Genomic DNA, 22,567 nt, shown 5'->3' with positions numbered 1-22,567 from the left:
ATGAGTGACAGGAGGCGATCTGCAGCCGCGCTTAGTTCAAGAGCGCACGCCTTTTCAGTAGAAGCCTTGATCGGGACAAACAAGAAGCGGAAGCTCCGAGGCTGGGAGGAGAAGGAGCTGGAGCTCTCAATGGAGAGTCTCGCAACCAACGGACAGTTAGGAGACGGCGAGGACCCGGCTCATTGTTTGGATATCGATCCCGGTGAGTGCATTAACATCGTTGTAATCTTGGCTTGTGAATTAAGCCACGTAGCCTATTTTCAGGATAAGAGGAGAAAGGAAAATACCAAGTTTGAAACGTTAACTTTGGCATGCTTACCATATCTCACCAATTCCTTTGAAATAATTTAGTTTCATTTTAAACCAAAGAGGCCCATCAGTGTAAATCGTAAAACGCCATCACAGCAGTTAAATAAATGCGATTAAATTACTTTAGAGGATTAGATGTAAAACTGAGCAAAGAAAAGGAGTCAACACCAAAGATATTTTTTATCATTGTGTTTAAAGTACGAGGATAAAACACGTTGTTTTGAAAAAAAAAATTCATCTCCCAACACAGCGTAAGACTATGTGCGTATTAATATCAATTTCCATCACCACTACTTTGTTCTGGGTCAGTGGAAAATTCAATATGTAAGAATGACTAGTACACCTCTCTTTCATCAAGGCCTACTCGTCTCAAAGTTGTCTTGTACCCTTCAGGTGTCGCATACGTTAAGCCCTGACAGGTATTAAAAAGGGGAAAAAAATGCACATCAACACAACACATATTTCAAAGTACGACGAAGAAGAGCTAATTAGTCAATGTATTTTTAATAACTTAATTTTTGTATATTTTCAATTCAATAAGTTTCGTAGGGTATTTACGTCACCGTTGTTTTCCCCTCTTCATACGGCTAGGTCACCCATCACCTACCGTCCAGGTTCTCTGAAAATAACATTCGAAAATTCATCCCTGTCAAATAGATTGCAAATAGGCCTTACGTGTGTTTGTGCGCCTCTACTTGTGATAGCTATGGCACACGCGTGTGTCTTGCGCAAGAGTGCGCGTGTGTATCTGTTTATTGTATTGCCACTACTCATAGACTGAATGTTGCAGCTTTGGTGATCACTTCATCATCTCGCTTCAGCAACATCTGCCACGGGGTTAATCATCCAGTAGCACACAGAATGCGTCTATTCTGTTATCTTCTCTTTTGATCATAATTCTCAGTTACGTTGCCTTTCTCGTGAGTACCGTTTTATTTACTCATTATTCACCGAATCTGTCTATTAAAATACAGGCTACTAAAGACATCTGCGTATTCGCTAATGCTCTGCCTGCAATGCCAAACCTCAACGGACGACTGTCCTCTCCGAATATCTGTAATCATCATTGACTGGAATCAAATTATTATGAAAAATATCAACATTTACACGTCTTATCTCTGAGTGGGTCTTACCTTTCCTCAGAGTAGAGAAAAAAAAAAACAGAAGTAGCAATGCTAGCAAACGGCAGTTTTAAATATGTTTATATTTTTATATCATAATTATTTTGTCCGGCAGTACATTTATAGTACAAATAATAAGTTGTTTGTTAGATTATACTCAAAACAACATTCTGGCACTTAAAAGAGCACAAGTGTGTAATGCCTACCGCCATAGCCCATTGCTAGTCTCGGTAAACAGCCCAGTCATCACAATGGACTTCTTCGTTTTTATTCAACATATTCACAATATAATTATGAACATTGTTTAGGATCACACAATCTGTTAATCGAATGTTTGTGCAATGCAAGGATGCTGCTCCACTCAAATCAAAACAGATACATTTTTTTAAATGTATTTAGATGATTTTGACAAACGCTCGGCCTAGAGGTTTTGCTATTTTTATAATAGGCCTAATATTCAGTTGCTAATGTTATTTTTCCACATTGATTAATATAATTATATTGCTTGGTGTACTATTCCGTTTAATGTATTCGGCAATAGGCCTAAATAACGAGTACACTTGCTTATTAAAATGAAAAAATGCGCCATGGGCTCAGTAATAAAAAGAAAATTCATCTCATGAATTTTGTGTAGTATCTGCACATCCTGGCAAGTGTATATAGATTTATTTCCAAATACCATGTTCACATATTCTTGGTATGTAGAATTGCACTTTTACCGTGCGTTACATCCGATCATTCACGGTGTCTTTCTGAAATCACTGTTCCGTTTTGCCCCCAAATTACTAATGGAAACCCGTTTGCATAATAAATTACAGCCACTTATGTAGTGCTGTAGGATCCCCACAACATTTTGTTCCAATAAAGTAAAATATTATTTCGTGGGCAAATTGTTCACTGGGAAAATTCTGAATATGTAAATATAATTTAGATTAATGGTATGGTCACAGTTTTTGAGATGAATCTACTATCAGGCCCTATCAGGCACTTGACGAAAGAGCGCCGAAGACTGTTTGTATTTTCTGTCACTACAACTTCTACTACAGGACAGTAATTTAAGTATGTTAAGGGTGGTAGTAGTAGTATAGGTGTATTTAGTATTTTTAAGTATCGTTTAAATATTTCTACGTTCTTGCTTGATAACTGATTGTAACCCAGACTGTGTCATTTGATGAACTGCCTTCGAGCTGTCTTGACCTGCGCTCACACTTCGGAGCGTCTGCTTTTGATGTGCGGGACAAGTGCTCAGTCATTTAAAATGCTTTTTAAAATGCTTCCCAAATGAGAATGAGGATCAGGGAACTAAATCTGTTTACGGCACAGGCATGAGATATGAACCTTCTGCAAACAGATTTGTCAGTCAAGGACGGTTAATGTCCACTCTCCCCAAGAGTATCCGCGAGATCTTTCTCGCAGAAGACATCGGATCTCAGACGTCCGGGCCACTGGGGGTTTTGCTCTTGACATCATCGTTAGGCTTAGAGTAACTAGGCAATGTTTAACCTTTCGTTAGCATATCGCTCCTACTGATCAGCGCGGGTTGAAAACAGACGGACACCGTGGTCAGTCTCTGGTTGGTATTTTTGTGATCATTTTTACGTGTCGAATTTACCTTTATCTACGACTTCAAACCCTCACGTAAAAGTTGGACTGAAACGTTTTTGGGACGCAAAGGAAGACAGTATAACAAGGAAAACCACAAAGGAATTACCGAGTATCTGAAGTGAAAGAACTCTCTTTTGGGATCCCAAGTCAGTCGGTCACTAGGTGGCTCAACATTTATCAAACGTTAATTATCTAATTATGCCGTCTAGTTGTTAAGATGAACTAAATTTGATTGTTGAAACTCAGATTTGTTAGTCTGTCAAAGGAGAGAAAAACCGGTAAGTTGAGGCACCAGTGTGAACCTGTGTTCACGTTGTCATCTTAAAGGCAACCTGCTTCACAATCTAAATATTTTGGGATCAGTTTTAACCCATTGTGGCCCCACGAACTGTCATCCTTCTACCTCCGCTTAAAGTGAACATTCGCGTAAAAATAACCTATATTTTTGTTGCTCTGATATTTCAGCATCTTTTCGTAAGTGTGTTATGTTTTATCATTTTAAAATGATCACAGCAGATAATAGTTGATATTAAATATCTCCATAGTTTTTTAAATTTATGTATGCATACATACAGAAAGGAATCGTACAATGCCGAGTGATAACGCCCGTTGGAAATCATTTGGATCACAACTCTTCATAATTATGCTTAAATGATTAAATATCCCGAGGAAACGCAAAATAAGGATGTGTTTATCCTGAAGAGGTTTTGTTATTGAAATTTTAGGTTTCGTAATATTTTTCAAATAGTCCAATTTTTTTTTTAAATCTCTCCCCTGAAAGAAAAGGATAAATACAACAGTGAACAGATGTGTGCACTCCAAAGAGGTTTTAATCTTTATTTTTATTGCCTCCCTCTTACATGAGACTGAATTAAGTCCAGCGGAAACAGGTGGTTCTGTTCCTTAAGGATTAGGTTACTCTGCAATTTCATGCTTGGTGGATCGCTACTTACCCAAGTTAGACATTCCTGTTACAAGGGCATTAAAAGCATATTCTATTCATAAATCTTGCAAGACATTTGAGTGATGTAACGGAGAGGTGCTGTAATATTAATTAGGGGATAAATGTAAGCACCCAAACATATCAACTTCTTTCAAGAACTAAAAGAAAGAAAGAAAGAAAGAAAGAAAGAAAGAAAGAAAACAAAAGGAAGGAGAGGATACATGGACTCTGCATATTGTCTTTTGACAAATCAGTTCTTCTTAACATTAAAATAGTAAACAAAACAGACCTCTCTTCAGACTTCTTAACCTCAAAATGTGTGTTAAGATGAGCGAATAAACACTATTGTGCCTGTTTTACTTTCCACCTTCCAAACTTATTCTAACTCTATCCACTGTGCACATCCACTCTCAGAGGCTGATCTTTTACCATGGGAAAGGTTAACTGATCTCTCTCTCTCTCTCTATCTCTCTCTCCTTCCTTCCTTCTTTATCTCTCTCTCTCTCTCACTCGATCTCAGCACTTCTTGCACTTGGTCCTCTAAGCATTTGATCTTCTGTGCTTGTTGGCTTGGTTCATTATTAAACAGACATTTAACACTTTTCAACAAAAATAGATTTGAGCACTTCAAGGCTTTGTTCTAGCATTACCTATGATGTTCTGCTTCTGTTTTGAATTCGATGTGGCTATTTATGGGGTAGTGTTGATGCCGGTGTAATGGAATTGACAGCTCAGCATGTGTGTGTGTGTGTGTGTGTGTGTGTGTGTGTGGAGTGGATATGTAAAGGGAGGCCCTACTTGATATGAGTGCTGAAATGCCAGTCTGAGATGCGTAGGACAGAACTGAATGTGTTGTTGCTTTTTCTATCAACAGTCACTCTCCCGTTGTGTGTGTGTGTGTGTGAGAGAGAGAGAGAGAGAGAGAGAGAGAGACAGAGAGAGAGAGAGACAGAGAGACATACAGAGAGTGAGGGAGGAGATGGAAGTCATCATTGCAATCACGATGATAGGATCTCTCAAGAAGATGATGAAAAGTCTTTCTCCTCCCTCCCTCACTCACTCTCTCTCTCTGCCTGACCCCTGGTTTCGGTGCTACAGAATCCTCTCTCTCACGTGTCCTCAGAGGGCTTTGCTGGTCCGGTTTGTTGTTTGGTCTAGTTTGTTTGAGGTGCTGTAGATTCAGTGGTTTGGCATGGGCTCCTGCCCAGCTTCTCTGCAATCTTACATTTGCATAGACTCATTTGCATCATGTGTACTGCCAAAATAATCTCCCCCTTGTTGATTGACTGTGTACATAGTAAACTTACACATAAAATACATGAGCAAACCCAGAGTTAGAGCTAACATTTGTAGCCTTATCTTGAAAAAAGTAGTGGCTATGTATTAGCATCTCCTCTCACATTTTAGTCATCTGTAATTGCTTGGAGGAAGGTAAATGGACACATAATTTGACATTTTAATTGGCAAACACATTTTTGACTACCCATTTTTTTCCTGCAAGGAGGTTCTCCATTGTCATGCATTTTAGATGGTATTACTCTCCATTTAGTGGCAAGGTTTCTAATTTAACATAAAAAGGACATATAACATATAACACACACACACACACACACACACACACACACACAAATAAATAGATAAATAAATAAATAGATCAATATAAATAAATGTAAATATACACACACATATATACATATATACATACACACACACATATTACATATATATATATGTGTGTGTGTGTGTGTGTCTGTGTGTGTATGTATGTATGTATGTATATCTGTATGTATGGAAAAGGAGAGTAAACAGAAAATATAGCTCCTTTTTATCTTCAAAATGACCCATCACCAAATGCATCATCTTTACAATTTCTTGCTGCTTTTTCTTCAAAAATGAATAAATATTTTTAAGAAAAGTTTTTTTGTTTTTTTTTTTTCAAATTTTTGATATTACATCAAAACATGACTGCATTGTTGTAATTTGTGCTCATGGTTACTTCGAATTTTTATTCAATAATTTATAAGTCAGCCAGTTAATTTATTTGGGACTTCGTTTGTCATACCACACACATAACAAAGTAGAAAAGTAGATGAGAGAGAGAGAAAGAGAGAGAGAGAACGCGAGAGAATGCTATATTGTTTACTTTCTGTCGTAAAACCCATGATGGTATGATTCCATCCAAGTTATCCTTCGCTGCTGCAGGTGATTTGGCGGCAGACCGAGCGAAATCCCGTGAAAAACTTCAAGCTTTCCTGAGGCTTCTGTTTGTCTTCGGACGCTTTTATAATGATCTTATTTACTCATGCTGCCATTCGCAGATTCGGAAGCCAGTCCCGGTTCTGACGGCGAAGGCCTGGCGGATAGGACGTCGTGTTCGTTCGGCTCCCCCGCAGACCTGGCCCCCGCTTCCTGCGACCCTTCGCCCTCGGCCTCCATGGAGGAGATCCAGGTGGAGTTGCAGTGTGCAGACCTATGGAAGCGCTTCCACGACATCGGCACGGAAATGATTATCACCAAAGCGGGAAGGTAAATGAACCCTTTAAACCTCATTGCTCAGATCTGTAAATAAAGACTTTAATGAATAGATAATAAACGACATACAACTGAAATAAAAATGTGTCCGGAGTGTATATTACACGTGATACCGCTCAATGGCTAGAGACAGCAGTTTCCATTCAGAGAGTGTAGTGTCAATAGCAGAGCTCAGGGAAAATGTATTTGATGTAGGCCAGTTGACTGAGTGAGGCCTAAACGACGCCTTTTGTCCTACTAAAATTCTTGGAGGGCTGAATGTATTGAGGCAATATTAAAGGCGCATTGCGTGAACACTTTATGGAGAGTCATGGCTTCACTTATTCATTCAATTAATATTGGTGACCAAAAGAAGAAAGTCATTAGAAAACGGAGCAAGACTACCAAGACGTTCAAATACAGCAAACAGGCCTACATATTTGCCCCGATTCTGACAAGTGGATGACTTAGCCATTGCTGACCAGATTCTTTATGAAATTCACAACGAAACAAAACCTAGCAATTACAGTTGCACCATACGCTGTTATTAAAAACATATTTCTTCTCCATAACGAATGAAGTAAAGATCCCTCTCTCTCTCTCTCTCTCTCTCTGTCTCTCAGACACACACGCACACACACAAACACACACACACACTCGCACGCACGCACGCACGCACACAAACACCGTTGTTTTACACTGAGAGGCCGTTGCGCTGGGGGAATAACTCTATTACGCTATGTTTTTGGGGTGCTAATGTGTTGCACATGGGGACAGGGCTCCGGACGCGCGAGAGCCGTTGTCTAATCACGCACCAAGCATGACGCTCTGGGGTAGTCCATTGCTGATGACAAAGAAAACCGACAAAAAACGGAAACTGTTTCTAATTAATTTCTTTGAAATATGTTTTTGGTTTTCTAGTTCTTCTGGGCGATAATTACAACCTAAACCAAGTTTATAACTTAACCTACAAAGTCCCCAGCTAGACCTTTACGCTTTTGTTTCTCTCGGTGGGATTCGCAGGTATTTCCGTGCTAGTTTCACATTTTACGACCAAATCAATATGAAAACTTGTCTTGATTTATTAATGTGGCGTTCTCCTCGTTTTAAAACATAGACTAAACATGTACTTAAGCGGACTTTATTATTGCAGTAGATGTCTGTAAAACTAAGGCTATTAATGAAAGGGTCGAGGTTGAGACGTTTACCAGGGGAAAAACATAGCCCTCATTAAATGGACTTGTGACCTACGCAGTGTGAGAACTGTGTTGGCTGACGGGAATTAACCAAGCAGTCTGGTTAATGTTTATAGCGTCAGCGTCGACCGAATATTGGCTTTCCTTTCATTTCAGAACTCTATAAGTTTAAACGAACATTTTCGCGCTTTTGGGCCTTGTGCGCGGACTTACGCGTCTTGGGTAAGCTATGTCAACGTTATCCGAAGCAAATGTCACCGAGGTGTTTCTTTTATGTTCTTACTCTATTCAGCTATTGCGTATCGAGAGACTTATCTTTCCTCCTCTCTCACCTCCCTTTTCACTGAGCGCCAAATAATCAGTACCAATATTCTTTTTTAAATTTTAATGATAAAGTATATATATATATATATATATATATATACACACACACACACACACACACACACATATACAATTAGAATTTTAATAGCACACTCAGACCATGGTATCCCTTTTCCCAGGCTATGTAAGTTACAGTGGAATACGTTTACAAGTGATTAAAATTGTAATCATTGTTTAAATTGTTTAAACCGCTAAAATAGTGAATTTCGTCATAGATCAGTTTCCCTTTTTCTTTTTCCATTTTTTAAATTAAAAGGCTTTGTTTAACAGTGTGTCTTGAACGTTATCGGGAGTCAATTAAAATGTTAAGCCATGGGGGAGGGGAGAACGGGGTTTAAGAACATTTAAATCATATTGTTTTACCAAGCCCAATTGTCCAATCGCTAACTTTAGTAGTGTCTGATTCATTACTTCCCAGCTGAGTTGTTCATTCAAATATAGAATGCAGTTGTTTTTGTGCTATAGTTCAAAAATTAGATTTATACTGGTAATCGACCTTGAAACGTAATTACTCTCTCTGCTATCCAAGACTAACAGGAATAGTAGTGGATATTATGCCTTTGCTAATAATAAGCCTATAAATTCCGAGGAGAGGAGAATAAGAATACAGCCCCTTTCCTTTTCAATGGGAAAGATTTATGACGTTTAAATGAAAGGGGGAAGGCAACGTTTGATGTGTAAACGGAGGAATTAACTTGAAATGTCTCACTATGCAATTTTGCGTTTTTAATATGGATTCTTTGTTCACAACTTATTTTCCTCATTTGCCTTCATGTAAGCCATCTGAGAGCCAAATTAGAAGTTTGGGAGATTATTGCTGTTTAGGACATCAAGAAAAAAAAATGGCTTTCTTGAAAATTATTTTCTTTCCTTCATAGGCTGATAGCCATTTTTATTAAATCTTTGCACTAAGTATTTGAAACTTTTAGCTGTGTATAACACTTTAAGTGTATATGATATTTCAGTTGCTGTGATTCCGAAGTCTCTTAATGTTTTCCATTCTTTTTTTCAGTGTAATTGTGCCATTGGTTTAATGTCAAAATCCATCATGACAAACATGTTTGACAGCTTGTTTTGAAATTTCAGTATTTCACTGATCATTTAGAGATGTGTTTGGCTCATTTGGAAATGTAGTGATTAAATTAGCATTTCCTAATCTCTCTCTCTCTCTCTCTCTCTCTCTCTCTCTCATGTTAACTCCTAGAGTGGTGAATTTCCTGTGTACTTGTCTGTAACACCAACTTTCATTTTGCTCGTCCTAACATTTTTGACTTTGTCCTTTTTTAACTCCATTGGCACTGAAGTGGTCTCTGACATTCTGCTGTCTATTTTAGGAGAATGTTTCCAGCCATGCGAGTGAAAATCGTCGGACTGGACCCCCATCAGCAGTATTATATAGCCATGGACATAGTGCCAGTGGATAACAAGAGATACAGGTATGCAGTGGTCATATATACTCACAAGGGTACTTGTGGAGACAGGCTGGTATATGACTGACACATGTGTATTTCTCCAGAGAATAAACATATAAAAATAGAGAAATACAAGTGGAAAATTAACACTATTATTTTGGTTTAATTCCCCGCTGGTCATAATTCTCTCTACTCTTTGCTGAGTAAGAGCAATGTGACAATTTCGGCTACCACAAGGCATGAGGCAAATGTCCAGATCCACAGTAAGATGGTTGCTGTGAGGGAGAGAGAAAAAAAATGATGATTCAGCGCAAATGGTGACTTACTGAGTCACTGTGATTACAACCAAACCGTTTCCATCACACTAACTAACACATTCAATTAATTTGATTGGAAACAAACACTGCATATCTGGATAGTATTCAATATGATATAAATTCATGAAGTATTACGATTTATTCCAACCTGCATGTGACATAACTTGTAATAAGTTCAGTTTTGTAAAAAAAAAAAAAAAAAGAAAATTAAGTGACTAAAACATTATTCATTCAGAGCAGACATAACATACAAATATATTTGGAGCGTATTTAGTGCTGACAATTTTTTTTTTTTTACTGTACCACATTCTCCACAGGGATTATGTGGAGGTGAGCTAATTAATAAACCAGTCTACCCGTTAAATAATATGCTGGTAAAATATATATTCATCCACGCTTTTTTAGTAAGGGTAGAACACCTCTATTAAAATCTTATGATGGCATTTTTCCCTCTTCTTTTACATGTTTAAACAAAACATACAGGAGAATGGACCAATAGGCAAAAGACAAAGTGCGCCAGTTGGGCTGTTGACATTTTCTTGAGTGAAAAAGTCATTTTTGAACTGACAAGTGCTTCATGTGACCGTGGATATGCAAACGGAAATACGTTACTATGGCGTCCATAAGATTCAAGAAAAACATCAGTGTTTCAACTGATGTATCTTAGTTTTAGTCCTGCCCCCCCCCCTCTTTATTTTCCTTGTGCTGCTGCTCATCGTATAGCCATTCTGTCATTAATCTAATTAATTCCGTAATTAGGTTAGAATGTGTCTATACTCACCAAAAATAGAGCCACAGCCATGTGAAGACTGTGACGGGGGCCTTGAAGAGAAGCATTTAAGGGGAACCCAAATATCATGGAGGATTTTTGAAGCCAAAAGATCCTGTAAAATTAAATGGGATTTCTTCCTGGCTTGGGAGTTTACCACAAGGCTTTGCAAACTTGCAGTGCGAAGCTGTCACTGGAATTCCTCATGTGTCTCGGGGGCTGAGGTCTGGAAACACGGCCTTTATTGGAATTTACTCACTTTACTTAGGCTCGTTGCCTTTTTAAAAGAACGTTCAGTTTATATTAGACTTGTTAAATCTTCGTATATGAATTACTCTCTCCCTTTCATGTGGGCACTTGGTACGTTCACATTTGAAAGCACAAATAGGAAAAATGCTATTTGGTCCAGCTCGTAAGATCTCTCTCGTTAGTATACATAGCCATTGTCTGTCTTCTCTCTCTCTCTCTGTCTCCTTCCCTCGCCCTTTCTCTCTCTCTCTTTCAAAAAGATCAAAAATATAAAGCAAAACTACAAAAAATAAAGCTGCAAAACCATGTATTGTTGCAAATTCTGAACACAGTTCACTCCATAAGGTACAAATTTAGGGATGCTCACTCAGGCAGTCAGGTAACTTAACGTATGACTTCATCTTGGCTTCCGGTGTGTGTGTGTGTGTGTGTATTCACGTGTGAGTCTTTTATTCCTTCTAGCTGTGGCCCGTGTGAGGGTATGCGATAATTTCATCTTTCCGTATACTGCACATATGTGTACGTATCCTAAGCGTGTTCCTGTCCTGTTTCTGGACAGCCGTGATCTACAACCCCACCTCCTTTGTCCAAAAGGGTGTCACATAAAGTGGGATCTTTATTGATTGTGCTTGGGCCAGATGGCAGATTTATGAAAGATGAAAGGGGACTAATCAAATTTCCAGTCCGGTTTGAGGCTTAGGTTTCCCTCTTCTTTAACACTTTCCCTGCTACACAGAGCATAACCCTAAACAGGGCTCCAAACAGGAAATTACAGAAATGCCTGGCATTCTGTGTGTGCGTGTGTGTTGTGTTGTATGTGTGTGTGTGTGTGCGTGTGTGTGTGTGTGCGTGTGTGTGTGTACGTGTGTGTGTTTTGTTTGTGTGTATGCATGTGTGAACTTCCCCTATATATTTTAGTGTGAGTGAGAAAACAAGTGCTACCTTAAATTTGTTTGAAAGTCTATGGATGCAGTGGTGTGCTCATATGTGTGCTGAGGGTTACAGTATGGGGGAGGAGATGCAGAAGAGGGTATGGGGGACATTTAGCACTGCCAAGCAAGCAATAGCATGAGGTCCAAATGAAAGTTCTGTCCGTGTTTTAGTACTGAGTGATGACTTTGGCAGAGGCGATACAGCTAAGCACTTTCAACTGTGCACATAACCAGAACTAAAGGCAAGCAGCTGTGCCTCTCGGAGCGGTGCAGAGCCTCTGGTTTTGTCCACAAGAGGAATGCAATGAGAACAAGCCGACAGGGAGAGATTACACTGAACGCCGTGCCATTGAAAAGCTTATTACAACCAAAGCTTAATTAGGTACTTGTGGGAGAATAATGTCTTGAAGATTATCAGCAATATGTAAAAGTACTGGGTTTTGTCTCTGCGGCAACTCCTTGAGATGGCACGTCTGTCAGAACGTACTGTGGAGAATATATACGCATCATGGCTGTTTATCTGTTTTTGTTTTTTGTTTTTTTTTTTTTGCACGTAACAGGTACGTGTATCACAGCTCCAAGTGGATGGTGGCAGGGAACGCCGACTCCCCGGTGCCTCCGCGGGTTTACATTCACCCAGATTCGCTGGCCTCGGGAGACACCTGGATGAGGCAGGTGGTCAGCTTCGACAAGCTAAAGCTCACCAACAACGAGCTGGACGACCAGGGCCACGTGAGTGCGCCAGCCGAAACCGAACACGCTCAGACACGTACAGTATGATCTAGTATGATATAGTTTAGGGCTCTGCAGGTCTGAGAATGCCTGTGCACTTTTTGACCCAGACCATCTATAAGAGGACAGAATATTATACCTGCTTAGTGACACAGGCTTTACTTAACGCAGAATGAAATTCGTTATTGAAATTAAACTACGTACAAGAGGGGTGAAAACCCTCTCTAAAATGCTTTTTTTTTTTTCTCCTATGGGAAGTGATTCTTTTTGATGCTATGCCTTTAAGATTGATAAATGTCACTTGGAATGCACACAAATCTCTCATTATTTAATAAAAACACCCTGAACGGATCCCTTCTGGGCCTGGCTCTGAGAGAGAATACGCAGCGGTTGTGCGGTTCATACAGTGAGTTCACAGAGATGGTTTTAGTATGAGAGCATCAGACAACAGTCGCACATTTCCAAAGATGTTTCGGGGTGTTGTCATGGATATGCCTTGTCATGGTTACAGCGAAAGAGAAAAATGGGGTGGTAGTGAGAACTCCATCTGAGAAACGATACCCGCAAAAGCAATAAGCCTGACGCTCTCTGTGTGTTTTGAGATGGCTGTGGAAGTGTGAGCTGTATGGTTTCAGAAAAATGCCTAACATTTAGCAAACAGAAGTTCAGAGCTAATCAGAGAGACGCTAGATTAGACTGGATCTATGGCTAGGTTAGCTTTCGTGATATTTCTCCTCTTCAATCTAAATCGATCTGAATGGTGTTGAAACAGGTACACTTCAGACACGGTGATGGCAAAAAGACAACCTGACCTTCCTTTTGAGGTCAGTGGACAGGAGATGGTCAGATTGCTTTGATAATATTGACCATTCCTTGGTCCTCTGAGCTGAGTAGCGAGTTTCCGTATGCAGCTGTAAGGTTAACGGTCCCAGCTCTGGACTCGGGTAGTAAAAACTTTGTTTGAAAAGACTTAAGATTCGCTTGCCGTGAATAACGGACACTTGGAATGAGCCTTCAAGATGCGGCCCCTGTTCCTTCAAAATGGCCGCCGCAGGGCATGTGTAACACAAGCGCCGCCGAATGCCATCTTCTTTTCATATGGAGCTGTTTTCGCTCTAGACGCTGATGCTATCATTCGACCATTCTGACAAATGCAATAACATATGGGTGTTAGAACTGCAGTGGGATGGTGTTTTTTTGGAAAGGGGAGAGGGGCTTTTTGCTTTTTTTCTTACACCACAGCCTCGTAAAAACATTTTTTTTTTTGTGTCTGCCTGGAGGAGGAGAGGCGGAGGGGAATGAACTGTGGAACGTCCTGTGTGGGATACCTCACCGTGCCGAATATCTGCCTCTTCTTCCTCTTCTTCTCCTTCTTCTCTTCTTCTCCTCCTCTTCCTCATTCCTCTACCGAACACACGCTCTGTTATATCGCAGTCCAAATGGTACAAACTATTGTCAAGCTGTGTATAGTTACAGAGTGTTATGCAGTGTTATTTTCTGGTGATTTATTGTTTTTGAGAACAAATAGTCACTTCTTGTGAGGCTCAGATGGCAGCCACGTCCCTTGTTGGGTACTGGCTCTGAGGTTAAAACGGTTCAGACGAGTTCAGACGTCTTTCTTTGTGTCGAGGTCTTGGCAGGCAGTCTTCATAACTGTGTATTTAGAGGGGGGAAAAGTGCATTATTGGACCTCAGCATGCCTCGATACTGGGAACAAACTCCTCAGGTCTTGCTGTCACGGACCCAGCTCTGTTAACGGTGGACAAGCGCTGGATCATGTGCAGTTCCCTTAACGCTGTCAGCCCGGGTTAGGACATGAGTCACTTAAGTTTATTGCATCACTTCACTCCAGTTATACACATGATCCAAACATTCTACCCAAGACATTACTGATATGACACAGACACGGAGATGATGCGGTCAATCATATCAGCATGGATATGCAGAGAGTGTAACTCTTACCCTCGTAGAGCAGTCAGGGACTGCGGGAGTTCAGCCGTAGCATTCTGAAGAGTTCCCTTGGTGACGCTCTGTGAACCCGTCCGATCTTGCCTCGGGGCAGAACTCGGGTCTCGAGGGTTGTGCAGTTGTATAAGGTGATGCGGAAAGGAGGGGGGGGGGGGGTTGAGCTAGAATATTAAATTTACCAACACCAGTTTTTGGCGCTGTTTTCGCAAAGTCCTCTCTTCTCCGGGTTGACCCCCTTGGTTGTGGCAGGCCCAGGGGATGCTCACTGACACTGGCCGTAATTAGAAGCAGATTCGGGGCCTGAGGGGAGGCTGTGGCCAGCTTGCTCTGACGCCGACACACACTAGTGTGAAATACTCACCCACGGCCTGTGCTGATTCATATCTGTGTGTATGAGCACACACACAGATGCACTTACAGACACACACCCACACACACACACACACGCAAATAAATGGGAAATAACTACGTACCATATACCCAGAAAAGCATTAGCAGATACCACAACATTGTCATAGGGATGTACAATCAGTACCACTCGTGAACATTTCTGGTTCTTCTCCTTTTTCTCTCCAGATCATCCTTCACTCCATGCATAAGTACCAGCCTCGAGTCCATGTGATCCGGAAAGACTTTAGCAGCGAACTGTCTCCCACAAAACCAATTCCCAGCGGTGAGGGAGTGAAGACTTTCAGCTTTCCCGAGACTGTATTCACCACCGTCACTGCCTACCAGAACCAACAGGTCTGTATCCGCCTGTCTGTGTACAACACCATGCAGTCCAATCAGGAGTAGAGTAACAAAGGCAGTGTGATGCAATGCACTGTCCAATCAAAGGAGGGTTGCTCTCTACTGTCCAATCAGATCTCTGCCTCAAGCCTGCAGTTTGTGTGAGCTGTTGAGACATTCTACTGTTATGGGACAGAATAGTTGTTGTGGTTTACTCTCAGTTCTTTTGGCTGTAGAGCATCATGGGAGGAAGGTATACCTCCAGCCTTTCTTTTCGTTTTTCATCGAAAATAGGATGATGCAATGCTGAACTTTCAGTGCATTATCATTCTTTCTCTGTTAAATCGAGTGGAAATTAAATTACTTAAAACCTAGTCTCTGCAGAGTTCTCTACATCCAAGGCATTTTGTTTTTCAAGGTTGTTTTAACTTTTTAATGTCATTTCGCCTTTTTGTTTTTTTTCAGATCACCCGACTAAAAATTGACCGCAACCCATTCGCCAAAGGATTTCGGGACTCGGGGAGAAACAGGCAAGTTTTCACAGATTGCAGATTTTTGTCGTCGCAGCACCTGTCGTAGTATCATCTGTGCCGTGTGTACAAATGCTCACGTTTCTCAAAAAATGCCTTTAATATCGAAATAATCGCCTGGAGGTCCCAAGTGTCTCAACACAGAGAATCACTCATTCACTGTCCTCCCTAGAACACTCCTTTCTGTCTGTGACATCAGAATTCCATTTAGCGGAAGGCAGAGTGAGCTTCATTTTGTTCTCTCCCTCTCTTGTTTTCTCTTCCCCTGTGTCAAATATGTGCTTTTTCAGTTATTATTTTGCTCTGTTCTGTTTCTAGCTCTCGTTCGTTTTTCTCTTCACTCTCTTTCTCTCTCCCCCTTTCTCTCACTCCCTCTTTCTCTCTCTCTCTCTCTCTCTCTTCTCTCTCTCCCTCTCTCTCTTCAAGTCACTCTCCATCACTATAAGATGTGAGCCCGAATTATCATATAACGAGGGAGAGCCTGAAACAGACCCTCAACACATGAAAGTGCACTCCCATCTGGAGCGCATTATTGGCACAGATATTTGAGACATCTTTTTTCATTTTTCAAACAATAGAGTGCCTGATTTATGAACTAGCATTAGATTTTCATTGCCGAAAAATACAGATGAAAAGATTATGCAGGAGATATTTATAGGGAGAAAATACACTTACCCTCACACATATATTCTTATTTAGCTCATACTAATGAATGTTGTAAATATTTAGTCTTTTTCTATATGGAGTTGCCGATACACCGCAAAATAATGACCGTCCAGTCAAAATGACTCTCATGGTATGAAATGTCAGGTATTACTTTCCACCTGAGTTTAATTTAGAGATAAATAATGCATGCATTATAAATATTGATATTTTAGTAAAATGGCAAATTTGTGCACAACACGTCATCACTGTCAAACTTTTTGTAGTTATTATAACAGATTCTGTTTGTGATGACTATTGTTTTTATAAGTGAAATCCCCAAGAAGGGATTCATTGTTTTAGTGGATTTTTCTCTCTGCTGAACAATTGTGAATGAGTGGCGGCGTGGTGAAAGCCTGAGTGATTAGCGTGTCTCGCTAACGAGCAGAAGTGACTGGAGAGTTACAGCCTCTAAAATGAATCAGGCAGGGGCAAGGGAGTCTCTCTCCGAGCCGGGGCCCAGTGTTGCACAGGGGAGTAAATCACACAGGAAGGAGAGCCATGTACACAGCCGAGATGAAACATCACCCAGATTTATGTGCACAGTAAAAACCTGCTCCTTTCTACAGGCCCCAGTTTCCTCTGACTCTTTCTTTTCTTCTTCTTCTTCTTCTTCTTCTTCTTCTTCTCCCTCTTCTTCTTCATCTTTTCTTTCTCTCTCTCTCTCTCTCTGGCAGATGAGCGCAATCTAACAGTCACTCTTTGTCTCTGTGCTTATTCCCTCTGTTTTTCCCGCTTTCTGTCTCCCTGTCCAATACACCCATTATTTTTTTTAAAATCTCTCTCTCTCTCTCTCTCTCTCAGGACTGGTCTGGAGGCAATCATGGAAACGTATGCATTTTGGAGACCGCCAGTAAGGACGCTAACATTTGAGGACTTCACCAACATGCAGAAACAGCAAGGTGTGCAAAACTAGACCACAGCTCCTTAAAACCACCTAATCAATCTCATCAGGTCTAACTTTAGATCTGTTTCAGTTTTTTTTTTTATACCAGTTACCTCAGATTGTTCAATAAATATCGAATTCTGTTGGTGGCCTGCTGAAATAAGCTTGTGCGTGACTATGAAAATGTACCTTTGCTTAAATAACCATCTCTAATTGCATAACCGGACCTTGGGATTAGGTTAGCAGGAAGATTTCTTTGAGTTTTAGAAAACATTATATGCACTGGGCATCCTTACCATGTTTACAGTCCAGAAATCACTGATGCCTGATGCCTGTTCCAGCACAAAAACACATCCTCTATATCCATCTCGTCTGAAGGACATTGAAAAGACAAAAAAAAAAAAAAAAATGCAATTAGCTTTCTTCTTATTATCATAATTGCCTCCCTCTTTCCTCTGCCCAGGATCTTAGTCATGGCTAGTGTCAAGAGCACTGACAGTGAAATGCAAACTTAGTTTCCTCACTGGTGCTCCCACATAGGGCCACAATGACGCGAGTCCAATATTTTGTCTGTGCGGACATCTGTTTGTTATCATCAATATCCTCCGAACGGATTAAATTTTAATTAAAGAACCTGCTCCGTTGATGAACTTTTGTTTTGATGACAAGATCACATCAACCCCCATCTGCCCTCTCTGCACCATTCGGTCTCCATTTTGTCCCCTGAACCTCCAGGCGGTCTACTGGAGTGATCACTGATTCCCTTAGCAACTGCGAGGGCCTTCTCAAACTTGCTTGAAAACAATGGGAAACCATGACATCATCAAGAGATCCCCTCAGACTCGGCCAGCAGAGCAGAACCACGTTACGACAGAAAGGAACAGAGCAGAGCAGACCAGAGCAGAACAGAACAGAAGAAAGCAGAGCAGATCAGAAGAGAGAAGAACAGAATACTTCTCAGCTGTGTGTTGTCCAAAGGCTCATGGAACCGACCCAAACCTCAACCAAGAGAAAGTCCTGAATTATTTAGTTGTGCAGGGTTCCCCCTCCCCTCCTTCCTCCTAACCATGGATTGAGTCTGGATTTTCAAATAAGAGGATGAATGCTGGCCAAATTCTCATTAATAAAGAAATATGTGATCGATACCCCCACAGCCATCATTCAGTTCCAAGCGCTTGACTTATGCGATGGGCATCCACGCCAAGCCTCTGCTCTCCCCCCACTCCCTCTCTTTCTGAAATTCATGCATGCATGTCTAAATTATGAATTCTGCTCTCTTAGAAATGAAGGCAAGCACCACAGAGCTCTGCTGACCAGACATGTTCTGAACACCAAACTCAAGCCACATTTAGGTTTGACGCATGCCGTGGCATTTCTTAGAGGGGTCTTAGCAAGTTAATGGCTGAACATCAAAGAATATTCATAAGTTTTTTTTTTTTATGTATCTTATAAAAGTTATATATTTTTAGAACTTTATATGTGCACATATATATATAAAACTTGATTTGAACTCGAAAATGGTGTGAGGATTTCAGATATGAGAACGTGCACGTACACACACACACACACACACACACACACACACACACACACATATATATGTACTTCAGCTTAGACTAGAGGACTGTTATGTAGATGCATGCTCTTTAGTATTCTTCCAAGTGGCACTTGTGCCAAACTTAAACAATCCTCCTTTATTCTTACAGAAAGTTTAGGATGCAGCGCAGTACTGAGGAGCCGCTGGGACGGCTTGTAGTCCAGAGGTTGAAACAGGGGATACTCTGGCAGTGTGATTTTTGGCTGCTGCCTGTGTTTTTGTTTCACTCTCTAGAGTTGCCCTCGTCTCACCGTTCCTCTTCTCTCTCTTTCTTTGTGTTTGTGTGTGTGTGTGTGTGTGTGTGTGACTTTGCCTGTTTTTCAGGTGGAAGCACTGGGACCTCTCCCACCACCTCCAGTACTGGTACCCCATCTCCCTCTGGTGCAGCACATCTCCTCTCTCCCTCCTGCTCTCCTCCCACCTTCCACCTGGCCCCCAACACCTTCAACGTGGGCTGCAGAGAGAGTCAGCTGTGCAACCTGGGCTTGTCTGAGTACCCAGCCTGCGCCCGAAGCAACATGGCTGCCCTGCAGGGCTACGGAGGATTGGCCGACGGCTCCTACAGCCGCCTCCAGACGGCAGGAGGTACCGTGTCCTCCGCCCAGACCACGGAATCCTTCCTCCCCCAGAGGACTTCCTCTCTAATCGCCGCGGGGATGCAGGGTGGTTCCCATGCCTCGTTAACAGCCAGCGGGGGTGGTGGAGGCAGCGGCGGGAGCAAGATGGATGCGTACGGAGGTCAGCTGGCCTCCTTCCCCGCTTCTCAGCTACAGTATGTAATGCAGGCGGGAGCGGGCTCCACCTCTGGCCCCTCCTCTTCACCTGGAACCTCCCCTTCCTCCGCCCACATGTTCACGGGGAGCCATCATCACGTGCAACAAAGCTCTTACAATGCATTCTCCCTGCACAACCCCTACAACCTGTATGGATACAACTTCCCTGCCTCGCCTCGTCTGGCGGCCAGCCCAGAGAAGTCCCAGAGCGGCCTGCTGTGCTCTTCCTCCCCTGCTGGGCCCTTTGCCGAGCGTCAGTACCTGTCCAACGGTGGCATGGACAGTATGCATATGATCAGCAATCCTGCCGGCAGTCAGCAGGGGGCAGTGGCTTGCGACGGGCGTCAGTATGGCTCCTCCTCCCAAATGTCCATGCACATGGTTTAATAAAAAAAAAAAAAAAACTCAGAGAAACTCAGAGTCTACCATCTTTCACCATAAACGGCACTACTCATTTTTTTTTCACGGTTTCACTCATCTCCCATCGAACCCTCAGTGCTGTCATTGAAAGACAAGGGTGTAGCTGTGTGTTCGGTGATGGAAATACCAGCAGTTGTCCTTGAACGTATTATAAGCAAACCTTTCAAAGGAACTAATCATCTCATCATATTTGTGCTTACAGTTATTGCCAGTTGGACTTGTGAAATAAGTGGATAGATATGCACGCTTATAAAGTCTATCCATACTGACTGATGCAACTGCCAGTTTGTCCGAGAGAGACAGTTTGAAAAAAGGAATTTCCAGATGCTGAAGAGTTTGCTAAGGATTCTGGTGAACATTCACAATAGGTGCAATAACAAAAACAGTATTAAACCTGTCTGGGTGTTGGACTCAGTGGATTATTCAGCCCAAAGGGTAGTAATTTCAAGCACACAGTGCCATTGCTTTTTTTTTTTTTTAATTTTTAATCTGACAAAAATATATACCACACGTCCCTCTAGACTATGTGTGAGTGTTGAAAGTTGGTAAGATTGTCAGTGTTCGTTTTTCGGAAACAATGGAATTCTAATGAGTGTGTCAACTAGACCTACGTCTCGACAGAGATTTAAACTGGTTTATAGGCTCAGCTGGGGAGCACAGGATATGGACACATGATGTCAAAACTCAAATTTACAGTGGATCTCTGTCACTGTGTGTGTGAGTATGTCTGTGTGTGTGTGTGTGAGGGTGTGTATGTGTGTGTACGTTTGTGTTAGTCTTAGAGGATACAGAGTTACAACCATATTTTTGAAGGATTGATTTTCAGAGGCTCTGGACCTGTCTAAATCTGTCGCTTCTGGATTCAGAGGACAATTTTTTGAACTATTTTTTTGCCAGTTTATCATTGGCTTAACTATATTTTGAGTGGGTGACCTTTTTAAATATATACACAATGGTGGATGCACGCAAAAAAAAGTAAGCTTTAACGTTGCTGTGTGATAAAACTAAGAAACATAGTAAATCACAGTAAATAAGTATGTTTTGGAGTGTTGTAGATAAATATATTTAAGTGGTAAGCAATAATACAAGTTTATTGGCCATTTATGGTGTATTAAAAATTACAGTGAATAAAGGGGCAGAGCAGACATATTCTTTCAAAGGCCTTAAAAATCTGTACATTCAGGTGCCAAGCACAAAAGCTCAATAAATAAACAATTTAAATTGTTTGCTGCATTGATACATGTTTGTTTTTTTGTATACAGCTTAACGATGCTTGTTAATAATGCATTTATTATTGTTATCATCAATCACCCTAGCAAAACCAAAGTCAGTAGTGTAACAGTGTAACTCAAGAACGTAATGGAATATTACTTCCAAAAATTTCCGTCAGCTTAATTGTTGTTAAAACACTTGTGAAAAAAACAAACAAAAAAAGTGAATATCCTATTGTGGTAAATGGTGATACAAACATTCATCCCAGCTGTACACTGTAGTTATCTGTAACATCACCCATAACACAAAGATAAAAATAGGTTTATTAAGCTTGAGTATCATTAAATGCGTTTGTCCTCCTCTACTATGTGAGCGTTGGACTTGATCGAGAATTTTTTCTATGGACGGACATGTTTTGACGGGCCTGAAGGTATGGGCCTGCATATTCATCTAAATCTGAATGAATAAATTCATCAACATCAGAGGCTTTGTCCTGTGGATTCTGTTTAAAACAAAGAAAGGAAAAAAAAAAAAAGAAAAAGAAGGAAAAGAAAAGGCATTCAGATCATATGTGCCCCATTTTTTTGAAGGCGGATGCATATAAATATGCCACCTGCCTAAAAGAGGGTGAAGTGAAGAGGGTGGGATGGATGTGGGTCGTTTTTACATTTCTGGTTTTAATATCGCTCCACTTCATACATTCCCAGCATGTATTTACGATCTTTCTAATCTGTCTCTGCCTTACTCCTCATTATCCATGCCTCAGACTCCAGTGATTTAGCTGTACAATCAGCATCTATTACATGGATGTCCTAAAAAAAGACTGTTTTTTTCTCTCTCTCTCTCTCTCTCTCTCTCTCTCTCTCTCTCTCTCTCTCCCTTTCGCTCAAATCACCTCCCATCAAGCATTTCATTCTAGCCATGAAATATCATATCTGAATCATCATCAGAAAATGACGGCGGTAGAAGACCGTGGAGCCATCACTGTGTATTGGAAACACCTGTTTTCCAAGCTTAGCTCTAGTAATGACTTGATATACCATAAAGGAGTGCATGATTTCATAATTTGGCATGGCTCCATCTATCTGGACATTATTTCCAATAATTATTCACGTTTACTCGTCTGATATCCTCTATTATGGATCCAGCAACATTGAAAATAAAGTATCCTTTTCTACAAATGTAGCACAGCCTGATGTAGTAAAGAATGGAAATAAGGACTGAGAACAACACAGTGTGCAGCTATGCACTGTGCGGTGAACATTCTGTG

General features: G+C 41.1%; 1 protein-coding gene across 2 annotated transcripts; it reads left to right on the top strand.

The window, feature by feature from the left end:
• On the top strand, nt 1-20,052 carry tbx15 (T-box transcription factor 15). Of its 2 annotated transcripts, XM_030786968.1 has the most exons (9): nt 1-202; nt 6,297-6,504; nt 9,404-9,505; nt 12,309-12,480; nt 15,025-15,192; nt 15,643-15,707; nt 17,214-17,311; nt 19,217-19,571; nt 19,602-20,052. In XM_030786968.1, the coding sequence occupies exons 1-9, from the start codon at nt 1-3 to the stop codon at nt 20,050-20,052; spliced, it is 1,821 nt and encodes a 606-aa protein (XP_030642828.1). The 2 variants fall into 2 exon arrangements, with proteins under 2 accessions (XP_030642828.1, XP_030642827.1); XM_030786967.1 differs by having other exon boundaries at nt 19,217-20,052.
• The last annotated feature ends 2,515 nt before the right edge of the window (nt 20,053-22,567 follow it).

This window comes from Chanos chanos, chromosome 10 (genome assembly GCF_902362185.1).
Source record: "Chanos chanos chromosome 10, fChaCha1.1, whole genome shotgun sequence".
Lineage (NCBI taxonomy): Eukaryota > Metazoa > Chordata > Actinopteri > Gonorynchiformes > Chanidae > Chanos > Chanos chanos.
The sequence above is the reverse complement of the archived record's forward strand: the minus strand, read 5'-3'. Positions and strand labels throughout refer to the sequence as shown.